This window comes from Epinephelus fuscoguttatus, linkage group LG13 (genome assembly GCF_011397635.1).
Source record: "Epinephelus fuscoguttatus linkage group LG13, E.fuscoguttatus.final_Chr_v1".
In the NCBI taxonomy this organism is placed as follows: Eukaryota; Metazoa; Chordata; class Actinopteri; order Perciformes; family Serranidae; genus Epinephelus; species Epinephelus fuscoguttatus.
This window is the reverse complement of record NC_064764.1, coordinates 20669205-20694089: the sequence shown is the minus strand read 5'-3', so window position 1 is coordinate 20694089 and position 24885 is coordinate 20669205. Positions and strand designations below refer to the sequence as shown.

Sequence of the window (24885 nt, the reverse complement as noted above, 5' to 3'; positions counted from 1 at the left end):
TGCTCCTACACTGATTTGAACGCATCAAAACCTTTATTAAGCAGCCATTGCCTTCAATTTGACACTGCAGATATCGATGTAATCACTCCTGCTGATGTAACTGTTTGGCTAGTCTCACCACTGTCACTGATGACAATACTACCATAGGTGCCGTTTACCAGATAGCTTTACAAGTCATTACAAGGACAAGGACAAAACAAGGATCGTCTATGTAACAGAATTTGGGCTTTTTTTTGTTGGAAGTAGTATGTGTCTCTTCCTGTAAATACAGACAAGGAACGATAACTCGGATTGGATACCTTTTACATTTGAACCGTATTGATACTAGTTTCGGTATTTGGAATTCGATACTCAACGGTACCTTCTCTTGGTACTTTTCCTTTTCTGTATTAACAGAAGTACAGTCAAGTAATTCTGTTCCTCTGCTCTTTTCTATTCATTACATCTGTGTCTGCGTGCTTTTGTGTGTATGTGTGTAGGTCCATGTGTGTCTGCTAATCTCTCTCACGCTCTATTTAGGCATAACTGAAATACATGGAATAAATACGTATTTATAAAAAACAATCACAAACAGCAGTGATGCTACATTATTTCTAAAATAAAACAAAAAAGAAAAAAAGCAAGATGTCAAAACTATTGCTGTGCAGCAATATCTTCAGCTGAAGCTGACAGAGCTCTGTGGCCGGCTTCCCAGCTCCTGGGCACTTCTACCTCCGTTCTGAACCTGTAAGCTCCATTGAGCTCCATTGTCTTAGCCACAAAGCACCCCAAAGCAAGAAAGCCAGCCACAGAGTTCTGTGGGCAGCCTCCCAGTTTTGGGGCGCTTCATGGTGCTTCCGCCTTCTGTCTGAACCCATTGTTCTCACCTAAATGCAGTCTCAGGCACAGTAATTTGGCACAGATTGATTTAATATGATACTCAGTAGTATCAACATAATTCGGACAGTAGCCTTGTGGTACCCCACAATAACTTCAACTACCACCATATAATAAGATGACATGCTTTTAAACTGCTGTCCTTGTACACTTGAGAAAACTGAGCTCACATAATAGTGTAAATCATAATTCACACAACCATCCTTTTATATCCTATTATAGCAGATGTGTCCCTGGGTTATGTTTTCTGTTTCACAGTTTCCTCTGTCCAAGATACATAGTGAAACAGATGTCAACCTGGGGTCAAGAACCACATTGGTGTATCTCATGTTTAATTGATAACTTCATCATATAGGCTAATGGGCAAAGGACTTTCCAGTCCACACCAAATAAGAGAGAGAAAGAAAGAGTCAACACACAAAGACAGAGGTCAGTGTGGAGTTTATCAGTTGCTCAAGCTGTCACGCATTCCTGAAAAGGAAAGCATGAAAAGAGGGCTGCTATGGTTTCTGGATTTAAAATGCTATCAGCAGTGGAGCACTTTTGACTGCAAATGGTCTACCTGTCTCCTGAGATAACCTGACAGTGGGCTGAATACAAGCCAGACCTGCTGGTTTCCCTCGCAGTGTTAAGAGATTAGCTCTGCTCTTGTTTCATGTTAATGCTCATTGGCCCTTTCACCTGGGGCACAGCAGGTTAGTCACACACATGTAGCCACTCAAACGTATACTGTAGACATACTGTACTGTAGACACACTGTATCTATGGGCATGAGTGTGGATTCTCTTTTCTCTCTAACTCCCTCACAAAGATATGGGAGATTATATATTAGAACCTATATCTGTTTTTTGTACTTCTGCACCTAGTCCACCTGAATTTCCCTACTCAGGATGACAAAGTTAACCTTGACCTTGAGATAATTCAGTGTCACCATAACACAGTTTGTCTAGTAGGGAGCTGAATTTTGTACATATCAAGATTTCTTCAATAATCAAATTCCAATAATGTATTTATGGTCCAGTAATGTGTCACTGGAACAGACACCATTACAAGTAAGCTCTCTAGACCTCTGCAACAATCCTCTGAAAATGACTTGTAGCCTGTTGCTGTGTCACCTATAGTGTGAATACAGCACAAGAATCCCAAAGATTATGTTGCCAGCCAAAACTATAGTGACGACAGATTTGTTATAATAGCTAAAAAGGCTCTAATGTGAGTTAAAATAAATTCTGTGCACGGTCACTGGATTAAAACATATTTTGTGCGGTCATCCCACAGCAAAACATGTATACAGAAATTCACATTCAATCATCATTTCTCATGCGCAAGGAAATGTAATTTGTAATAAATTCAAGCAAGCCCTTTCTGTTTTTATTTCATAAACTCTGCAGTATCTTTGACTAATCTGACGGACAACAGCCCATTACACTAATACATTCCTAATTGGAAGCCTGTGTGTGACTATGAAAACTCAGTTAATGAACAGTTGAGCAATAGCTAGGCTTTCTATGTGCCATGGACAACACTTGGTCTGTTGTTGTCTATATCGGAAGTTATGAGGTAATTTTCGCAATGAAAATTAGCTATGTGCAGTATCTGATTACTCCTCTATATCTTAAACTACCCCAATATGGAGAAAAAAAAAAAAACAAAAAAAAAAACAGGGATGTAGCTGGAACCACTTTTTGTTATTCCAGTAACTGTACAGCAAATGGAAGCAGAAAGAAAACAACATTATTATCTGCTGCCTGAGGAAGTTTATGAGCAGGTGTGAAATAGCAGCCGCTTGGTGCAGGGATAGAAGAATGAAGACGGAAGGAGGAGGAGCAGAAGAAGGATGGAGGAGGAGGGGAACGCCACCAACAAACTGGCTCCACAGAGCTGTCTAGGCTCTCTCCCTGCCGAGAAAACAATCCAGCCGGTGCTCATTAGCAGCTGGAGTTTCATTACCACAACAGTGGAGCCTGTTTAATGAACCCTCGATGAGAACATGCATCCTGCTTCCCCATTTGAGTTCAGAGGTACGAGGTGACGTGCCCCCCTGAAGCATGTTGAGCGCTCTTATTGCATATTCCACTGTTGGAACCACAAATGTCCTTTGCTGCAAGCACAGATGGAGCATGCAATTGGGACATTACATCATACTGAGGTGAGACTGTTGATAATAAAGTATCTCCAAGTAAAATGAGGTGCGGAGGGTGTAGAAGGCAAGGGGATAGTAATCACAGTTGTGACTGACATCTCAGCTTGAGTCTGGCTGTTATTATTGTTGCTCTAACAGTAGATACAGATGGCATTTCATTAACCATTTGACCAACAGAGCTAAAGCCTCTTCATGCAGCGAATCACCCCTGCAGGGCACAGCGGCTGTGCTGTAAGGATCCTCAAGAGATGAGCAGATACAGATTAATGAAGCTTCATTATTAAATAAAAAAAAACAGATAAACAACAAAGTTTCAGCCCCTAGCAGCTGATTAAAAAAGGAAATCAACAATGAAACCAATATGCCATGAAGAGAGAGAGGGATATGACTCACTCTGCTACATCCAAAAAGAAATCACAGCCCATTCATCTCTGCTGCCACAAAGTCACTGCTTGCCTATATCATCATTAGTTCTATAAACTGGTAACAATGAGTCTTGATTATAGAATTGGGCTTGAGTCTTTATAAATAGTGGAAAATACAGCCAGTTTGTAAAACTGCTTTATGTGTGACTGAAGCAGCACATCTATTCTTCTTCTTTAGTGGAAAGTTTTTCTCACATCCTTCTGTCTCCGTTTCCAAATTCAGTATTATTACAAGACATCAAGAATAATTGGACATTATCTGCATCATCTTATGAACGGCCCATTCAAAAATACTGTAAAAAGAAGTCACCAGAGGCACCACGGTTTCCTACCTTTGTAAATCATTCCTACCAGGATGCCAGCTGTGGCTGTGAGAAATAACAATCATATTTAGCTTCCTTAGCTGGTGCCATAATTTGGCAAACTAGTCACCTAACATAGCATTTACATTCGTGAGCAAGCAGAGAGAGCTGGAGAGCTGTAACTTATCTTTGCTGCATGGCAGTGGTTGCTTCCTAATATTAGACATACTGGACAGACCAGCTAGCATTGGCTGAATTCGAGTTGCTATAACCCTGACTAAAGGTCCATTTTAGGATTACTGCTGCAAAACATATATAACAGAAACATAGCATGTGTGGATTCTGTCTTGTGGTGGATGCACGTCATTTGTTGGGGTTAGCAGGCTCCATTTTTACGCTAACACTAGGTAGTATTGCACACTGTTGACACTGTAAGGGAGCTGAAGAGAGGCAAGGCACTCAAGAACACGCATTTATGTCACATTTTCCAGCAAAACTTGTCCGAGTCCTCTACATTAAAATCAGTCCGCCGGCTGTTAAACGTAACTGAGGAAGTCAAGGAAGGTCTTAGTTTTTAATTTACATAACAACCCATTTGCCAATTGGCAATAAAGAACAATTAATGCATGGAAAAAGTAACATAACGAACCTTTACAATTAACAGTAACAGTTCCATGAATGACACAAGGGATGACATGGTCTCCGAAAGGTGTTAACAAATGGGCAGTACACACTGTACAGGACATGGTCAGATCACTACCAGAACAGCTGCATTACAGAAGTGAAAGCAGTACCACTGTCAGATGTTTTGAGTGTCTTCAATTCACAGAATACTTAACAATAGAAGTTGGGTCCTAATTTCTGCAATGACAAGATAATCAGCACTTGAAGAAACAGGTGCGAAGTGCTGGGGCCTGGTTCTCGCTGGAGTTGTAACATGGGGGGTATGAGAGAGACATATTGTAGGAGAGGACAGGACCTGAGGTTCAGTCTTGATTGACAGAGACAGAGCTCTGAGACCACAGCTGAAACAATTTTGACAAGCGGACTGTTGGCCGCCTGTTGCAAATGCACTCATGCACGCAAAGACACATATACATAAACAAACATAAATGTACTTGCGGACACACAGTAAAAACACACGTGGAGGAAACTCTATCCTTCCTCAAAGAGCTATGTAAAATGACCCCACTATAGGTCAAACACACGTTTCCTATCTTAGCCTATAGCCCATCCTGCTTATCCACAACAGAGAGCTCCGGAAAGCAGACAGTCCAACCCAAAAGAACAAACAAATGTATGGAAACTCCATATGCAAGCTTTGATCATATATGAGGATGGCCAAAATAAAACACACAAAAAATGATACAGCCTAAAAATATGTAAAATGATATGCACCATCCCAGACAAGTAAGCGTATGCGCCGCCTAAAATATCACAAAAAGCCTCAGTTATAAGATGCGACTACTGAAATAAGGGATGGTTTTTGGACATCCAAGAGATGCATCCCACCACAACACCCAACAAAAAGCCACTTTACAAGTCCCAAGAACTCACTTTATTGAGGGCCTAAATGTCACACAGTGCTCACGCTGCAGAACTTCCAATGGATTTTCCGACACAGATTCTTCCAGCACTGTATCAACATTCCATGCTGACGCTAACCTTGTTACAAAGGCTGCAATGTCAAAAAACCCTCTTGTCCTGTCTCAGCAGTTAGCAAAAAAGGCCAGTGTAGTTTACTACATCTGAAGTTGGGGACAACACAGGCTGAAACATGCTCTCATTAGTGACAAAAGAACACTGGATACGCCCTTGTCACATGCAACGTGTGACGCACATTAACACAAATTAATCCAGTTGATGTAACAGGCCTGAGGCAGACACAGACACTAGATCTAACTGCATGGTGCAACTTCAAATAAAATGCAAATCCTATATGTGTGAATGAACGCACATGAGAGAGAAACAGAGAGTCATGGCATGAGTAGCTGTGCTCAAAAGCCCGTCAGCTATGCATGGGGCCTCATCGTACAACAGCTGGGCTGGGCTATCACAATTAGCCATCATTAGTCTAGAATTTATACAGCACCTAATTGTACATAATTAGCGGAGTAAGTTGGCTCTTTTTTCAGCAGTAAACTTCTTTTACCTGTAACTATGGCTGTGGGAAGAGGAAGGGAGATGGTTCCTCCTGGCTTAGCTGCTTACATTTATTGAATAACTCAACATGGCAGCAATAACAAGTAAGGAGCTGCTTGACCTTAAAAACAGGTTGGTTATTTCTTCAGTTCTGTAAAAGCTGAGTCAATATTTGAGAGCATGTACAAGTCATTACCAAAGCTACAAAATAAACTCAAATGTCTAAAATGCCTGGAGCTGCTCAAAGAGAGCCTCACGTTTGCTGCTGTTCCAACAATGCAATGAGCAATAAAAATGTATTATATTAGACTGGGTGCAACTGTCCTGGAGACTGCAATATAATTTATTATTTGTCATAAATTAACCAGATCTGTAGCTCTTTTGAGCAGACCAGAAGAATAACATAATGCAGAATTCAATGTATGATCTTTGCTCATTTTTTTACTCTGTGTTTGAGAATGAAGCAGTTGGATGGTTCTCTACATTTTGTGGTAGCAAAATATTCTCTGGAAGGCTTAGTCAGTAGGTCTGTCACACACTTGTGAGATAGCTAGGCCTGTTATATCGCCTGAACAGTCATTTTAGCTTAGAATGAAATTAGAGAAGACGCAGAACTAAGTACACAAGGTTAAAACAACCACAACCACCTTAAGTAAACATAAGCAGTTTTGTTAACATCAAGTACTCTCACCTTGAGCATTATTTTGTCTTTTCTCTGTGTTGGGAGGCAAGAGGGAAGAGGGTAAGCATAGTGAAGACTGTTTCTAAGAAAGCACCAGAATGTGAATGTGAACGTTTATGTACATGCTCTTCAATCTGGCGTCTCAGGTCTAGAAAGGGGGAGAATTTATGGGGAAGAGTCAAGTGAAGGTGAGAAGGTGTGTGTGCAATTTGCAGTAGAAATACTCACAAAGATGCACCATGACAAACACAACACAGATACTCCCCTTAAATTCTTATTCAAAAAATCCAATCAAGGCTTCTCAAAACTTTTTTGTATACAGCTCATGACATCAGCTCTGAATAACAGTGCCAGCGCACCAGCTGTCATGAGATAACATTTATCTGGCGTCCGCTATCTGCCGGTAGCCCGCTCTGAGCCGAAACACTGCTCTGTGCCAGCTGAATGTCAGACACACCCTCGTGCCTTGGTATGTAACAGTCAACAGTGACTGGGCTGCGCTGGGTTACTACTGTCTGCGTATGTGAGCCATGCACAATCAGAGGGCACCACTTTCTGTGTTGCCCTTTGCTAAAGATAACGCATCCTACAACTCTACTTAACCCAATGAGAGGAATTTGAGCCCGCCCTGCTCTGCTGGAAACCAAAACAGAGCACTTAGTGGAACATTACCCCTACACACACAAACACACAACGCCCTATACAGGAGAGAATAACACTAAAGGCACACCTCACAGAAATGTGGAAACACAAGAACACACTAACATGTGCGATTACTGTGAAATTTAAGGTCTTGTCCTTGTTACATTTCCATGAAACGAATCCAGTGCTCTGCACAGACAATGTGTCCCTGCACAGAGGAAAACTGACTCCTCTGTAATCTAAACACACACTTTAAAATAAACACGGCACTATTGTGTGTTTGTATAAGAGGCTACATGAAGGAACACGGCTAAAATGCACTGGTATTTACATGGACTCCTGCAGACACTGATGCTACCCTTAAATTACAGAGACCTATCCCTGACCCCATGGACACCACAATGATACTCTATATCACACAAAACATTCAGCTATGAAGACTGATCACAGTATGAGGGCGAAGTTGTGAAATCCAGCTGACAACATATACGTTGCTCATTCTCAAGCCAGTTCAAGTTGGACCGTTTCCAGTGCCTCCAAAAACACAAGCAGACATGTATACAAGTGAAGAAAAAGCAAAACTCACCATTGTGTGAGGACTCCTTGTTATCGGCCACCTTCCTCAGAGCTGAAACGATGGCATCAGAGGGAACGCGAGGACTCTCCACATATTTGGGCTTCCTGATTGGACCTGCTAGCACGAACCGAAGATACAGCGAGAATGAGGGAGAGAGAGAGTCAGAGAGAGAGAGAGAGGGGAAAAGAAATGCAAAAGAGGAGAGAATGAGAGAAACAGAAAGAGAGAGAGAGAGAGAGTTCTCGCTGAATTAACGTGTTCCAGATGGGACTAGAGATGAGAAGCGGTGGTGTCTTAGTTGGACAGGCTTGGCTGCACTCCGTAGCTCACATAAACTCATTCACACACACATACACACTCACACACACTCTCTCAGACAGCTCCCTGCGCTGATAGCAGCTCTGGTCTGTCTGACAACCCAGAATATTGTCTGCATGGTTGGAGACTCCCAGTAAAACGCTGCTAGCCAGTTCTGGGAATGTAAACTACAGCAGGAAACCACAACAATTAGCCCCTTAGTGAACTTTAAAAATGAGTGTCCAAACACACATGCACTGCTGGGGATCAGCAATGTAGACAAAGAGTTTTTTCGGCTTGTTGATCTGTGAGCAGTCCCTTGGAAGTATACCCTGTTATTGCTGCAAAGATACATATGGATAGATAAGGGTCCCTGTGTCCTGCTGTACTGTAAGTCAGATGATGTATCTGGGACAGCAGCACAGTCCTCTGAAGACTGCCTTTGTCTTTAGCGAGGAGTCGAGGTTAGCTGGCTGCTCTGTTCCCTCTGCTCTCACCATGACAGAATTAGAAAATCCCTCAGCTCCACGCAGAATGCTTGCTCACTGTGCCGAACTTCAAGATAAACCACTGAGATACTCACCCTGCTAGAGACACAGCTCCTTTTGCACCATTTTCATCTTTGTGTGTGCAAAACGAGTTGCCCGTGTCCTGTGAAATGCTGCCTTTTAATCTGCACTAAATGGACAAAAAATAGGGTCTTTCTTTGGGTAGAAGCAAAGGCCTACTAATCTTTCCAAAGGGTGGCTGTATAATTGTTTATACATGCAGGAGATCCAGCAAAAGACACTAGACTAAATACTAAGCCATGAAACAAACATCTCCAGAGCACATAGTTGTGCACACTTCCCTCTGCTTCTATCCCACGATTTCTTGTGTAAAACAGAAATATGTTCCAGAGTCCAGACACAAAAGCAAAAATGTAACTTCAGGAAATAATATGAAAACAGGAGGTGACTATCATTTAGATCCATAAATCATAAATCCACACAGAATAGCAACAGCATGTCTCCCCTTGCGCCACTCCTCCATGCTGCTCCAACCTTGACCTACTGTAACTCTATCCAAACCTCCTCCTCCTCCTCCTCCAGACTCCAGTTATCAGATGACTGTATGTGTAACCCCAGTCATAACATAAAGATTAGATGGGAGAGCACAGATAACCATTTCCTATTACAACATTTGATAACCAGTCCCTCCCCCCTCCACAAAAAAAAAAAAAAAAAAAAAAAAAAAAAATCCTCTGAGTCAGATGGAACAATTTCTTAGACCACAGCTGTGATCTTGGCTGCAGATACTGAAAGTGGAGGTGAGGGGGAATGAGGGGAGTTACAGCAGCAGCCATCTGAGAGGAAATGATCTGGAAGTGTCATTGCAACAAACCAAGCATGAGAGTCAAAGTCAGCTTGATGCACAGTGCCACCTATGGATACGCTACTTGAAATGCATAGTGAGGAATGGTGCTTTTGATACCCAGAAAGAGCCTCTGCAAGCTGGGTGTTCTCTTGCTCGTTAGCAGAAGTGATGATATAAAGCCAGTCAAAGGGCTCAAAGTAAAAGCCCAAAGCCAAATGTAGTCATCTGTCAGAGGAGCAGGAAGCAGTAGTCATAGTGTGTGGTGAAAAATAGTTTTAAAAGGTATTGATTGGTGTTATTTAAATGCACTATAATCTAAATAATGGATTTCCAACGAGTGAGGTGTTAGAGACTAGTTGATTTGTGTACATATATGAGGTCTATGACTGGAGGGGTCTGATCCAGTGAAGCATCTACAAAAGTAATCCAAGTCAGCTTGTTATTTAGCAGACAAAGCCAGAGAGTCTGTCCTGAAAACTTCCATTCATCTGTGGATGGTCAGGCACAACCCATTACCCAGGAGTCACACGGCTCCAATTAAAGTGGAACTGCAGAGACAGAGAGGGCTGTGTGTGAGACACACTTCGTTCAGGTAAATATCTTGGGCCCAAAGCGCACTGCCAAATATATTCTGTTGAGTGCATTTCATCTAAAAACAACAGGGGGCATAGTTTGAGTAATTTAAACCATATGCTTAAGTTCAGATTCGGTTTACACAGAGTACCAGGAGGAACACAGGATCCACACATGAAATAACAAACATGTGGCTGGCTATCAAGGGTAATTTTAGGCCACATCTGAGGGCTGATAATACGGGGAAGAGGCAAAAGGTCCTTTAGCAAGACTCTGATGTCATGAGCTCATGACAGACAAAGCACACAGGGGTTTCTTTTCCATTCAAAATCTAATCTCAAGATTTAACAGGGTGCCATTAACGCTCTGCCCTTCTAGATGAAAGCACTGACGAACAAGCAATTGCAGTTTATAACAAGCATGAAAAGGTCGCAGAGATGGAAGTGTCAGATGTGTGACCCTTGAAGGACACTAAGAGAGAGGCAGAAATGAGATGTGTTCTCACTTTTATCACAGTGTGGAGGCAACATACAGAATGTTGAGCTATTCAAATGCACACTCATGGGTACACAATTAACAGCAATTTACAGTTATATTTAAGTGTTGTCAAAAATATTGATTTGTTGATACATTTCAATTCTGAATATCTGAACCCATTTCAATACTCATTTTCAACAGTATTGATACATTCAGTACCACCTGTGCTTTGTGCTCTCTTTATTTTTAATGTTCACTACAGCTATTCTGCTGTTCTCTGCTTCCAACCAAGAAAAGAAAAGTTGCCGTTGTCATGTTATAGCTTCATTAAGGGGATTTGGTGGCATCTAGTGGTAAGAACTGCAGATTACAACCAGCTGAAACTCTTCCCAGTTAGATTTCCTTCGGTGTTCACTGTTTATGAGGTTTTTACGAGGAGCTGAATTATTCGCAGGGGTCTCTTCCTCTCCAAAACAAATGTACATGGTGATTAAAACCGGTAAAAACACTGAAATAGCAGTTTCACGTTACAGATCCAGTGTTTCTCCTATGCTGTTTGGCTTGTCGGAGACACGCTGCTAGCCTAGCAACTGGTCATACATGCTTACCTCTCTTCCTAATCAAGGTGTTCAGGAAGTTTTTATTGGGGGGTAAATCATCCACAGAGGTCTCTTTCTCTCGAAAACAAACAGACGTGGTGATTTAAACTTGCAAAAACACTAAATAAGGCAGTTTCACATTTTAAAAAATCCATGTTTTTCTGACGGTGCTTGTCGCAGAGAGGCTGCTAATCATGATGGCCAACGCAAAAAATGCAAAAACTGGCGCGACTGTTTGGTTTGTCAGGTGATCATACACTAAAGAAAATATACTTATTAGGTTACATTTAATTGCTGCCACATTTATTCCCTTTAATCTTACACTCTGGACCTTTAAGTCTCAGTATTCCAAATGATGAACTTCACTATTCAGTTGTAACATACCCTGACTCAATATGCACTGTATGAGGGGACCTAAAAAAGATGACAAGATCAGTCCATCAAAGAGTAAATATGAATAATGCAATACAATAATGTAATAATATACAAATACACGGTAAATGTGGGATGAAAAGCAAGCAAATAAAAGGTCACGGATGAGATTGGTTAAAGAAGAGAAAACAGAGAGGAGAGTATCCCTAAGGTAAACTGCAGCCAGGCAAGCTGTGACTGCAGAGGACTCTTTACTCCCCAGTATTCACTGTGAGATTCAGGAATCCATGACCAGCGAGCCATCACTCAGCAGGCACATGCACACATGCAGACACATACCAAACAGTGGAATACCTACGACCAACAACTTACAATGTCCAGTCAATGCCAGTGAAAGAGAGGATTGTTTGTGACCATAGGAAGTGATCAAGGAGTTTTCCCAGCATTCTTCAAGATGGACTCTGACTTCTTCACATTTCAACTTTTCAATAAGACAGTGTGCACTCTTTGTGCGGCAAAAGGGAAATGAAAGCTGTCTCACAACAGCCCTCTTTATGTTCCAAAATGTCATTCTTCAACTCAGAAGTGAAAAATATTTTATTAAATGAGACAGGGATTCTGAGTGCTACACATCAAACTCAGTTACATGTGTTATTTATTTAATGTATGGCGAGCATAAAATATACGTGGTCTGGGGCTGCGTAATTAAATGAATAATTATCTCGATCATGATTTTGGCTCAGCAGAAGATGACCATGATCAACTGCAAACTAATTTTTAAAATGTGTGTTATCCACTGATTCCTTAACTAACGGCCAGTCACCAGGGGGTGATCAGGGTGTTTTGCCATTACTTTAGGGACAGTTGTAATGCTGCTGTGCGCACCAGTTATATAGACCAGGGAGCAGACGGGAAAAACAAAAATCAAATGTCTGGAGCAGGAGGCAAAGAGCCAGTCCCTCGAAACAGATCATCATCCATGTTTGAAAGTATTTCGGATTTAAGGCATGCGATCGAATACATGATGGCCAAGAAATAACGTTGCTAATGTTAGCCACTAAAGTCCTGTCCTTGTCCAGCATCAACTCAGACATCTATAACAATGTTGTACAATGCGTAACTGCATCCAGGAATGAAGCATAACGTGATATGTAATTCTGATTTCAACAGTGATTAACATAATCATGATCATCATTTTAGCCACAATTATGTGCAGCCATAACTTGGTCTTGTCAATAGATGTACCAAGCTTTTAACCTTTCCACCATAATGGTTGCAAAACAGCTGAGAAAGTATTACAGGCTTTGGTGCTTTGTGAACTTCAGATACAAATGCTAATTTGTGATTCATTCCCTATTCACAGCTTGACATTTCACCAATGTCCTCTCCTGCTTAATGAAATTTCTGAACTGTGGCACAATAAAAGCCTTGTGAACTTTTTCAAACACTACATGTCTAACAGTCATGACTAATCGCACACATGCTGTCACACAGGCTAGTATTAATTCAAGTCTCACTGTGGACATGGTCATACATTTTTAAAAGGTAACAACAACAATTCAAGCAATGTGAAGTAAGCCACAATTTTTTTTCCTTTACCCGACCATTTAAAATCTAGTACGATACATCACTACATCATATGAGCATCCTGATTCTACACACTGACTGAAGAAGCAATGCTGGTCTCTTAGGCAGTAGGTGACTTGGGATTCCACTGCAGATGAAAAAGGGGATTGCATGCGATAAGGAGCCAAAGCCAGAGAGTAGCGAAGTGCAGTGAAGTGGAGAACTAGATAGAACTTTTCACTGGGTGCTCATCAGAGGAACCTTTCAAAGGGTTCTTGCAGCATCACAAGGTCTTTTACAGCTCAGCTCACAGAAAGGCATCAATATTCCCGCAGGGCTGTCTGGTTACTGTCAATGCCCTAGAGTTGACTTCAGGAGAGAGAGCTCACCTCAAAGGGGCTACAACTGGCTTTGAAGAGAGTTACTATCCTCTTGACAGAACTGCAAGATAAATTGCACTCATCTGGCGAGATGAAGAATGCTAGTGGATGAATGCTGATTCATGCAAGATAATGTAATAATCTGACGTATCAATGATTTGGCAAGACAATTGCAAAGCTACAGAGAAATTAGTTAGTTAAAAGCAATTATTTCATTTTGAATCCTATGACACAAGCCTCTGTTAGAAGAGGTGGTTTAAGTGTAAGCAGACACTGTCCTTGAACTTGTACACGCTGTTAATGACTGCTCTTTAACTATGAGGCTTAGTGAAAACACACAAATCCATGGAGAACTCCTCAAGTGTTCCACCAAATGACTTTTCTGTGTTGTTTTATGTGGTCTGCTGTGTTAATACCCTCTAAAGCTTTAACCCCTGCTCAAAAAAAACCCTTCAAAGAACACAGACATAAAACAAAATGGCTATGGTACTTAATAACCACAACAAAAACACACAGTAAAACTGCACAATGGCTTAAACAGCTAACCACCACTCCTACACGGCATTCAGTGTGCTCTGGGTGAACAGTAGGGCTACTGCTGCCACTGAACAAAGATAAAAAGGAGACAGGCCAACAACAAAAAAAAAAAAAAAAAGGGTAATGGCATCAGACCACTGTAAGTGAAAAGTAGTTACCTGATCAGACACACACACACACACACACACACACACACACACACACACACACACACACAGGCACACAGGCCCTGTTTACACCTGGTATTAACATGTCCTGGAAGATCGGATCACAAGTTTACAGCTCTAAGTACATGTGAGAATGCACCAAATGCGTCATAAATGCATCTTGAGATCTGACTGCTCAGACCACATTCGGAGGTGGCCTGAGCAGCATGTGGCCACATTCTTTCAGCAGTGTGTACGCTAATGTCTTTTGGGCCATAGTGAAGGACTGCCTACTCAACTGCCATCTTTCTGCTGGTGTAGTTACATGGGCACAGAGCTGAAAGACCATCTGGTGCCACTCTCCACCCATTTAACCATCAGTTTAACACCTGCCCGGTTAGCACGAGCTGAAAACACAGCAATTGTTCAACGGTCCCAAAAAACTCACCACCACCGAAACGCCACAAATCTGTCGTTAAAGTTGTTGATAACCTAACAATTCTGTAATGTTAGCCGTGTAATGCTAACAGTTCATCCTTTCACAGTGTGTGCGGCCAGGTGGACTCTCACTAAGTGTCCCCAGCATAGAGCTCACACTCCTGCAGCAGTAAGCCCTTGTCTCGTGATTTGAGAGAGAGAGAGCGACAAAGAAAGAGACGGAGCAAGGCAAGGAGGGGCCACGAATCAATATGCTGAATGCTTACAATTAAATAAGATTTTACTCATTTTAAATGAATGAATAGTGAAGAATGTTATGTGTGCATATAACATGACAAACCTCCCACCCGTTAAACAACAACACTGATGACAAACAACAAAACATTCTGTCTTTGCAAATGGAAATAATGTATGAGTTTATTTGCATACAGAGCAGGGAAGTAAGATCTGATCAAAGATGGTCATTCAAGACTCAGTTGGAGACTCATTCTAATACAAAGTGTGAACAGACAGACACAGAGCTGTCCGTTTGTGATCAGATCACCCAATACGCATGATAAAACCAGGTGTAAACAGGCTCAAACACACAGCCAGATCTGACAAGCCAAAATCTGTGGGGTCGTTACAAGCTGCAGAGAATTTTTTCAGGTTGGCCTGTTGGCTAGTATAGTATCCAGTAAGTATCCAAACACGGCAGGATTTTACCAGATTAAAGAGCACCAACAGGGTCACCACCCTGCCTGGATGACAGGAAAAAGTCCTTAAAGCATTTCCAGATTCCTTGATAGAGAGATCATGGCAGAATAGTGAACTGTGCTCTCTGGTGGTGATTTGCAGACCTGCTTAGCTGATCCACAAATGTATCAGCCTCTGAAACCCCGAAAGCCAAAGCCCCCATCAAAGAAAAATCCACTTAACTAATTTCATTATACACAACAGCCTACCGGAGACCATTCCACATGTGGCCTCATTGCGGATACACCAATTAAAATGATACACTGCCCATGACAGCAATAAATTAATAGGAATTGCTGTTTTATGATCCCTTGCAGGCTGGCAGGGAGGCAAAGCATGGGGCTAACAGTTTTGTCATGTGACTACAGAAAGGTCACGCTGCTAATGTAACTACAGTGGCAGCACCAGCATCACCTCCTTATCCACCACCTCATATTTCAGAGATGCATTATGGTTGTATATGTTTTGTGGCTGTATAATTATGAAGGGGTTTCCGAAGTGCAAATTTAACAGCTGCAAAAGTGTCATCTTTATACACATGCAACTCAACTAAGCAGTGCAACCTTGAAGATAACACATGCTTTAAATCCCCCAATGGCACAGTAGCCTGTTACAACCAGAGGAGGTCACTGTGTAGATACCCAGGAGACTGACAGAGGTGGAGTGCAGAGAGTTTCTAACCTTTAAAAAAAAAACAAACAAACCTGAAAACCTCATTTACTGTGTTATCAACTATATTCTCCCCACTTAAGATTGAGGTTCAAGTTTTTCAATGCCTGATCTTTGACCTGCACTGTATCGGAGCAAGATAGGTCTATTCAGGCCACATTCTTGCAGTAAATATCCCTCTGTGGGCCTTCAGGGTGCCTGTAAACTATTAAGACTATAAAGCCTAGGTGCTGCTCAACACATGTCAGGGTGCAGTGTTTCATGGTTAAGCTAGGGCTTAGCTGATCAAAGCTGTGGCACTCAACGCCACCAGGACTTTGCGGCTCAGGCATCCGTCACACTCCTAATTAACTCAGTGTTTCTCTGTTGTCCCCTGTGAAGTTTTCGTGAAAATAACAACCACCAAGTCTGAGCCTCCCAAACTGCGATAGATTATCCAATGTGTCAGGAAATGAAGCCAAACCGCAAAATGCTTTCTGAATCTGTGAAACCACTTCCCCCTCAAAGACATCAGTGATGGCTGGATGGGATGGAGAACAAATGGATGTGTGAAAGAATGCATTGATGGATGTACTGTATGTCTAAATAAATGAGGGCAGTTTGACTTGAGTAACAAATTGAACTGGTTAACAGAGCCTGACTAGGGCTGGTATGTATAAACTTTTAGGAAATGTTTTTAAAGGAATACTTCACCCACAAATTGACCATTTGTCTATCAGTTAGTCATGCTGTGCTGCCTTGAACTTGTGAAGAAAACTGGGAACCATGTTTAAAAGCAAAACTATAACAAAACATGTGTTTACAAACTCTCACACGACTCAAAGAACAATCCAAGTTTAATTCATTCAGTCATACACTCATGCATTCTCATTAAACCTTACTATTTTAAACTGAACTGAAAGGCTGTCTTTGAAGCCAAATTAAGCAAAATGCATGTTTGGAAATTACTGAGCATATGACTGCATCAATGATACTGATGTTTTGGTTTAGTTTTGCCAATGTTAAATTTAGTCCCCAATCAATCAATCACTAAATCAATATGATGTTTCCCCTCAAGGCATGCGAGAACAACAACGTTTTCTTCATGAGTTCAGGGTAACATGGCATGACTAACTGATTTACAAACGCTCAATTTGTTTTTTTAAGCTTTGACTTCACAGTCAAATATATCCTTGCAAAACTCTAAACACAGGCTCATTATATAAATGAGCTTATTGCATATTTCAGTTTAATGAATGCATGATTCTGTTGAAACTGTACCGATAATTCAATTTTTCCTTCTAGATATCCAATGTAATCCAAAAATGAACCAATCACACTGACGATTTTGCAGAACATCTGCATAACAGCAATGAATTGCCTTACGCTCATTTGAGCAGAGATGAGTCTTAAATTGAGTGCACTAACTGAACTACATTGCTTCTCCAGCTCAGCAAGAGGAGAAAATGCAACATTACAACCCATGTTGTTTTCGTCGCAGAGCTGAGACATTTCCTGCAGTATGTGTTTATTAACTGGAGGTGTGAACTCTCCCCCCACGGGTTTTCACAGTTACCTGTGAGGACAGTGGAACAGAGCCTACCAACCATCCCCCACCCCTCTCTTCCTGGTTGTCCTCCATAACATCCTATCTTGTCAGTCCATTTTCCCCCCTTTTTTCATGCCTCAGAGCACCCCAAGTGGGAATATGCCTTTAATGAGTGTTCCCCTTTCCCTGTCCCCAGGGTCCTTTTCACCTTCACAAACCCAGCCTCTTCACTCTCTTCATCTCTCACTCCCTCTTGTCCCTCCCTTTATGTCTGTAAATGTACATTTCATCAACACTCTCTTTGATGGGTTTAAAACGGTCATCACAAATCCTGTATCACCTAAGGTAGGTGGATAGATTGTTTGAACTAGAACTAGGGGGTGGGCGAATAAAAAACTACTTGGCTTTTATAAACTCAATTTGTCTTTGTTTTACCTCTTTTTTTTATAAACTATGGACTAAGCATACTCAAGTTTTTTTTCTTATCTGCCTTTCCACTGAACATTTGCATAATGTACTGCATCGCAATTTCAGGCCTGAAAGTCCAATATTAGGTTTTGAATTATGTGACGAGAATTGTGGAAAATCGGGTTTTAGAAGTAAAACACTGAAGCGAACACAATATCTCCATCATAATCTGGAGCTGAAAGGAAGCCAATTTAAAACAAACTAGAATGATGTGAAACACAACAAATCTGAAAACTGAGTAGAGCAACTGGATGACAAATTCCTAACAAAGATGTGAACTTGAACAACACAAGTTTGCGTAAGAATTAAACCATACTACCCGCTTCCCATCAACTCATCTTTACACTAAACAGATCAAAGCTGTAACCACTCTAAACAAAAGCGAGATAGCCCACAGATGAGTGCCACATGTGAGTGGGGCCACATTGACCACTTAAAGGATTTCTCTCCTCTTTGCCAAGTCTCCGGAATACAAAGACTCAGGTTGAGACAAGTTCAGCTACAAAAAGTATCCCCTGCTTTGAAGCACCCCACAGCTGCTGACAAGCATGTTCTCAACATGGTGGATTGAAGGAGCCTCCGAGGACTGACAATTAGATCCAGTGTAAACACACGCCCATTACCAGCAAGTATAGTGTAAACATATGGTGCGGTTGTAGAGACTTCTACATCAACACGAAGTGTTCAAATACAAGGATGAAGTGACAAAAGCCCCTTTTACACTGCGTGTTCAAGGTGGGAATGTCGCACTGTTACCCCACCTTACAGTTCTGTATAAAAGGTACAATCAAGGAATGTGGGACAGAGTTGTCTCAACTTTAAGCCCGCAACGAGGCAGCAACAGTGCTGAATCAATATCTGTGTAAAAAGGGCAGCCGGAAGGCTGGGACAAGTGTGACTTTTTGACAACACGTGAAGTGTGCAACCCACAGCCAGAAGATTTAAAAAGCAGCTAGCAGAGCAGCTAACACAAAGACGAAGAACAGCAACTGGCAATGTCTGAAAACTGGGGATAACAATAAGGTCCAGAACCTCTTTACCCTCGGAGCAAAGGATGAGATCAACCGCCATACATACTTGTTATTGCCTTAAAAGGCCTGCCCGACGCACATGTTATATGTCACACCAGAGGCTGAAGCTGTTGTGTTGCACGTCACGCCTCTTTTGCTTCCAAAACACAGGCATGCTGTCTAAAATCACACACTGGGAAGGCATGATGCCTGCATTGTTTGTCTCTGTGTAAAAAAGCTGGTGTGATTAAGGGTCTTCATTGGTGGGATCGCTGTGTCAAAAGGGTCAAAAACAAACCAGTCTGAGCTCACAGTCTAACTGCTGAGATCCAGAACAGTCTAGCTATCATTATTACTTCATCCCCCGTCTTCTTTATACATTTCTTTTTCCAAGAGCAACAATTAGTCAGAATAGTTTGACGTGTTTCAGAGAGGTTTAACTTAAAAGCTGCAGCTGCACTGTTTTAAGGCAGAGAGGGACTGTCATTCCTGGAGCACTATCAGATGTTCAACTATCCTACAAATGCAACTGAAAGTAGACAGGATTTGTACAAAACGCCCATAGAGACAAATGTCTCTCTCCCATTATGAGACAGAAATAGAATTAAAAGACCTGGAACAACCCAAATCCTTGCAGAATATTTAGCTTACAGCAACAACTTCAGAAATTGTATATATAGAAAGGCTCAAAAATAGTTACAACCCATACCTGGTGATCTCTTGCTAGGCCGTAAGGGCATCATATAGGACTGTCGTGGCAGGAGAGGTGAGGATGGAAGGGACATGGACACTCCCTTGGCAAGGCTTAATCTGAAAACTTCATCTTGGACATTGGGGTGACTGCTGCCAGGCGCCTGGGGCTGAGCATTTCCCTCAGGTGGGAATCTTCTTTGGACATCACCTGTTGAGGAGAACCACAAGGTTGTTAGAGATTTTACAAATAGCTTTGGTATTACCTCACGTCATGACAGAGGAGAGATTTTGCTACCTATTTAAGTATGCACTGACCTTGAGCAATACAAAAATAACACCTATGTTAGCTTATCTTGTCCTGTTACTGTACTTGCCGAGCAGAGTTTGCAGTGCTCAAGAAAAGTGAAGCTCTGTGGACTTCTAAACCTGTTTATACCAAAGTGCTATTGTGGTACAACACTATTAAAACTCTTGAGAATTATGCAACAAAGTACTGATGTGTGTTAAATGGATGAACTACACACTAATCAGCATTGTGTATGAGTTCACAATGCTGACTATGCAGGACTTTGAGGCCTCTGCACTGTTTAAGAACCTAGTAAGGAGAGATACACTACAGAAAAATGACACTGTCAGGATGTGCTCAAGGAAACAAAATCAGCCCCCAGAGTCCACTGCCTCAACACTTTTTCCAGTCGCCTAGAAACTCTATGACCCCAGCAAGAACTGTGGGATGGGCTTTTGTAGTCCTAAAGGCTGACTTATGTTTCATAAATATCCAAAGGACGATTTAAGTGAGAAATTATGTTTAGGATGTATTAAGTTATTTACTATGTAAAAAAAAAAACAAAACTAATTTTTAAGGATTTTAGTTTTATACAGAGGAGACCTGTAAAAGCTTTTTGTTAAGATAAATAAAAATGACCAAACTGACCCTGAAGCTGACCCAAGTGAAACAATGTACCACACTATTTACTTTTACTGCCATCCTGAGTCTGAACACCAGGAATGTAAAACCTCAGAGGAAACGCTGGCAACCCTTTTTTTGCTGCAGAAAGCAGGATGCCACTTTTGAGTATATATAAAAACAGACATATCATAGCTATCTGGGGATACAGTTTGATCCCAAAGCTTTTCGGTAGCAAAGACAAAGAGTTGTCTCTAATTTAATGACACATTTTTCAGTACATCAAATGAGTTCTCAGAGATTTCTCACAACTAATAACTTTCCACATCAATATGGGTGTTCAGTTGACTGTTATGCAACTATGTTACACAGGCAGGTGCAATGAGATTGCAGAGAAATCAGCTTACACAGCAGGGATAATGGAGGATTTCAGCATATGGTAGAGTGGTCTCGTTGAGATTTCCTGTAATGATTTGAACAAAATTAAAATATTGAACATGCATCTAGTTTCTCCTGTTTCAATGGAACTAAGTTTTCGAGGATACCAGTCCAGATAACTCAAATTACAATGCTATACTCACATGATATACTCCACACAGTGCAACATGTATTCAATGCACCTTTTGCAATAAGGTTTCCTACTGAAGCTGTCATTACAAGGCCCACTTTTTTTGGTCTTACTGTAGCTGCTAGTTCACAGCCCTGTTTGCAAACACTGCTGCATCTACCACTGCCAAGTCTACCGCCATCATTCCCCACTTTGCTGAGCTTTGTGTATGCCTGCAGGGGTTGATGAAGAGCCTAATAGATACCAAATATTAACTCAGTTCATACTCTGTATTCACATAACTTTTTTCCCAAGTGAGTTGGCTGACTGACGTATGATTACAGGAATTAAAATTTCTTTGCATGTGAAAAAATATCTGCCTATTCTGATGGGAAGGGCATTCTATCAGAAACATTTTTGACCACCCACATATTGCAGTATGGGTTTGCTGTCAAAATTTTGTTTTAAGGTGGAAACAAGTTATACTCGGACCTGAGCACAAATAAATTACAGCACAGTTTAAGATAAATGTTGACACTAAGATAGTGTCAGAATGCTGTGCCAGAAAAAATGTGAGATTACGTCTCTTCATCGGTTGTTAAGGCCACACACATGGGAGAGGTGGGAAAAAGGCAGTGGAGGCCAGGATCCTGGAAAACACAGGGCCACATAATATGTATTTAAACCCAGGGTCATGGGCCAGCGAGCATTTTCTCATGCCATCGGGGCACATGAGAAGGACATCCAATTAGTGGAGTAAATAAGGCTGTGTCATTGACCACTGAGATAAGATAACACAAACACAACTCAACACACTGGCTGGATGTTCCTTGCTGAGTATATGTAGTAACTACTGTACAGGACAAAAATCCATCATCAAACTCATACAGTGAAGTCAATCATTCACAGGCAGATGTTACTCATCTTCATTTTGTCTCTATCCATATTCTTTTTCTCTGTCTCTGTGTAGGACAAGGAGAATGTTGATCAATCCCAAAACAAGCACCCCCCTTACCATGGGCTCATCGATGTCTAACATAACGCTTATTTTGATGACTGGATTACACTGGCACAAAAAAATAAAACACAAGCATTAAAAATGATTTTATTTTGATATTTCTTGCAATCATATGTATGTGTCAGTAACAAACTTCTGAGTTTTTGACGCTGACAGTTAAATCTTTTCTTTTTTTTTTTTTCCAGTTTCAACATTCTGTCACAGCAATTTCCATATAATCTGCATACTAAAGAGGGGGCCCTCTCCAAGCCTGGCATCACCACAGATCTAACATACGGATATGTCCTCCATGAGTCTGTCTGGAACTCCCAAACAGCAAGAATATTGAGTCAGTTTCTCTGTCCCACTGGTTTTTAAACATAGAACCAGGCTCTTTGAAGGTCTAATGTGTCCGATTTAGTTGCATCTAGCAGTGAGGTTGCAGACTGCAACCAGCTGAAACTTCTCCTGTGTGCCAAGGGTGTAGAAGAACTATGGTGACCTACGCAAAGAAACACAAACGTCTCGATCTAGTGCCAGTGTTTGGTTTGTCTGTTCTGGGCTAATGCAGACTTAGTGGAAGAGACCCGCTCTGTATGTAGATATAACCGACTCATTATAATGCAACAAAAACACAATGATTCTTAGTTTCAGGTGATATACACTATTGAAATTCAATTTCTGCTAATATTTACCCCTATGCAGGTTTGGCGGAGGTCTGTTGGAACAAGAGCTAATGTTAGCTAATGTCAGCTATCATAGCTAACATCTATGTGAGAAACAACAGCAGAGAGATACAGACATACGTGCAGTTTGGAAGTTTCAGGTAAACTCATGAGTGCCATTGCCTTGCTGTCAAAGAACTCATTCTTTGCGGTCAACCCAGACGCCGTTTGGATATAGATGTCTATCTATCTATCTATCTATCTATCTATCTATCTATCTATCTATCTATCTATCTGTGCAGTTCCATTACTGGTGCATGGATGAAGAAAGACTCTATATACAATGAAAGCAACATCATATAAAGACATCGTATATCAACTAAGGCTTGTTGAGAAATTGAAAAAACTGTCAGCGTTAACAAAAATGATACTGAAAAACAGTGATATGAAGAAAAATATCAGAAGATAATAACTGAAAATCACATCAAAATGCAAAAAAAGTATCCAAATGAAATTATTTTAAATGCCTCTGTTTTTTTTTTCCTGTGGATTTTTTTTCCCAATGCCAAGGCTTCTTTTTTCAATGCCACAACTAATTTTCGATACCAAAACTTGCTGTCACGGTTCTGGCTCCATAAAAACGGCCCTCAAGGCTGAGGTACAGAACATTGGAAGATGGGAAAGATGCCGTTTTCACAGTTTTTAACTCTTTGTCAAATAATATTTTGTCATTAACATGGGCTTTAAAAAAATGTACAGTCAAAAAATATGAGTGGCCATTCTGTATTCTGTGTTTTGTATTGTTGTTCTTCTGTTTTTACTTTCTGTCATGTAAAATGGTAAAATGGCAATTTTGTGAGTGGCTAGAATGCAGGAAAAGTGACCAAGGAAATATGAACTCAAAGTCCAACATGTTTCAATCAACTCTGAGCATCTTGAGATACCATGCGCAAAAACTGTTTCGAGGTGCTGCGTCAACCTAAGCTTGTAAGGCTCTGGCTCATTTTTCCTTCTCCTGAGTACAGTTATAAACCCACACAGGTGCAAACAACTGTCCTGCTCCTTGTTGAGTAATGTCTAAAACACCAGCCTTATGATAAGTGTGGGAAGGCACAAGACATCTACATTTCATGCTGCCTCTGATCTGTATGAAAGTGGGGGTAAAAGAATACTTTGTTGTTTCTCATGGAAAAACACTACAATGTAATTTTAATCTCAAAGAATTCAAAACAGAAAAACCTGTTCGGCTGGTCACGGTAGTGTGCAATACAATCCAGATGTCCAGGAATCTGGTGGCTTACAATATAAGACAGGAGACTTTTCTTATGGTGTCACTGTGCCCTACACTTAATCATCTGTACTTTCAGGGCAGCTATATTTCACTTTCTCTGCTGACAAACTTGCATCCAGGACTAGATATTCCCCACATTTTTCTGTCTCACCTACTGTTTTCCTCTCAGAAATGGTTCCCCACAGTCTCAACAGATGACTTCGCTCAAGACTTCCAAATGACTTAACCTGGCTACTAGTTTGCTCAGAGGAGTCCAAGCCCTAGATGGAAAAAACAGGTTTTGCTTTACTGAGAACCAAACCTGAATGGAAAGACCATTCTAGCCATGGAGCCAGCTAACGGCAAAGTAATCTTTTCTGCGGCATCAAAGTTGCCCACTCATCATGGCCACAAATTAAAATGTATGAATTATCAACCTCAAGATAACATGTAATACCTAACTAATAATACAGACCATACGTCAGCAGATCCAGCTAAATCAAAACTGCAGATGTGGTGAACCACAGTAATGACAATTAGCTCTGGTTCTGTTTTCAGGACTGTGCTGCTTGGGAAGACTTCAGCAGATTAGCTCTGACGCCTGTCTGCAGCCAGAGGTTTGTAGAAATCACTGAAGACTCTACAACAAGAGGCAAGCTACTATTAGCATCCTGCTTCTCTCCTCTGGGAAATGATGTTGTTGGGCTGCCAAGCTAATCAGAAACAGAGACCCATTTTCTCCACGCCTCCGCCTCGCCACGGGGGACACAAAGCTGTTCAGTGTTTTAAAGGGCTGCTAAACAAAGAAGAATGCCAGAGACAGGAAGCAGAAAGGTTGCAATGACACCTCTGCATGCCTACAGACA

General features: G+C 41.3%; 1 protein-coding gene across 2 annotated transcripts in view; it reads right to left on the bottom strand.

Moving 5' to 3' along the window:
* tanc1b (tetratricopeptide repeat, ankyrin repeat and coiled-coil containing 1b) overlaps positions 1 to 24885 on the bottom strand; it is a 129328-nt gene that overhangs the window by 70292 nt on the left and 34151 nt on the right. Inside the window, exons 3-4 of one of the 2 annotated variants that reach the window (XM_049593992.1) lie at positions 19650 to 19841; positions 7799 to 7906 (exon numbers count right to left, since the gene is read on the bottom strand). In XM_049593992.1, coding sequence (XP_049449949.1) covers positions 7799 to 7906; positions 19650 to 19841 — 300 coding nt within the window. The remainder of the gene's footprint in view (positions 1 to 7798; positions 7907 to 19649; positions 19842 to 24885) is intronic. The other variant, XM_049593993.1, reaches the window with a different exon arrangement.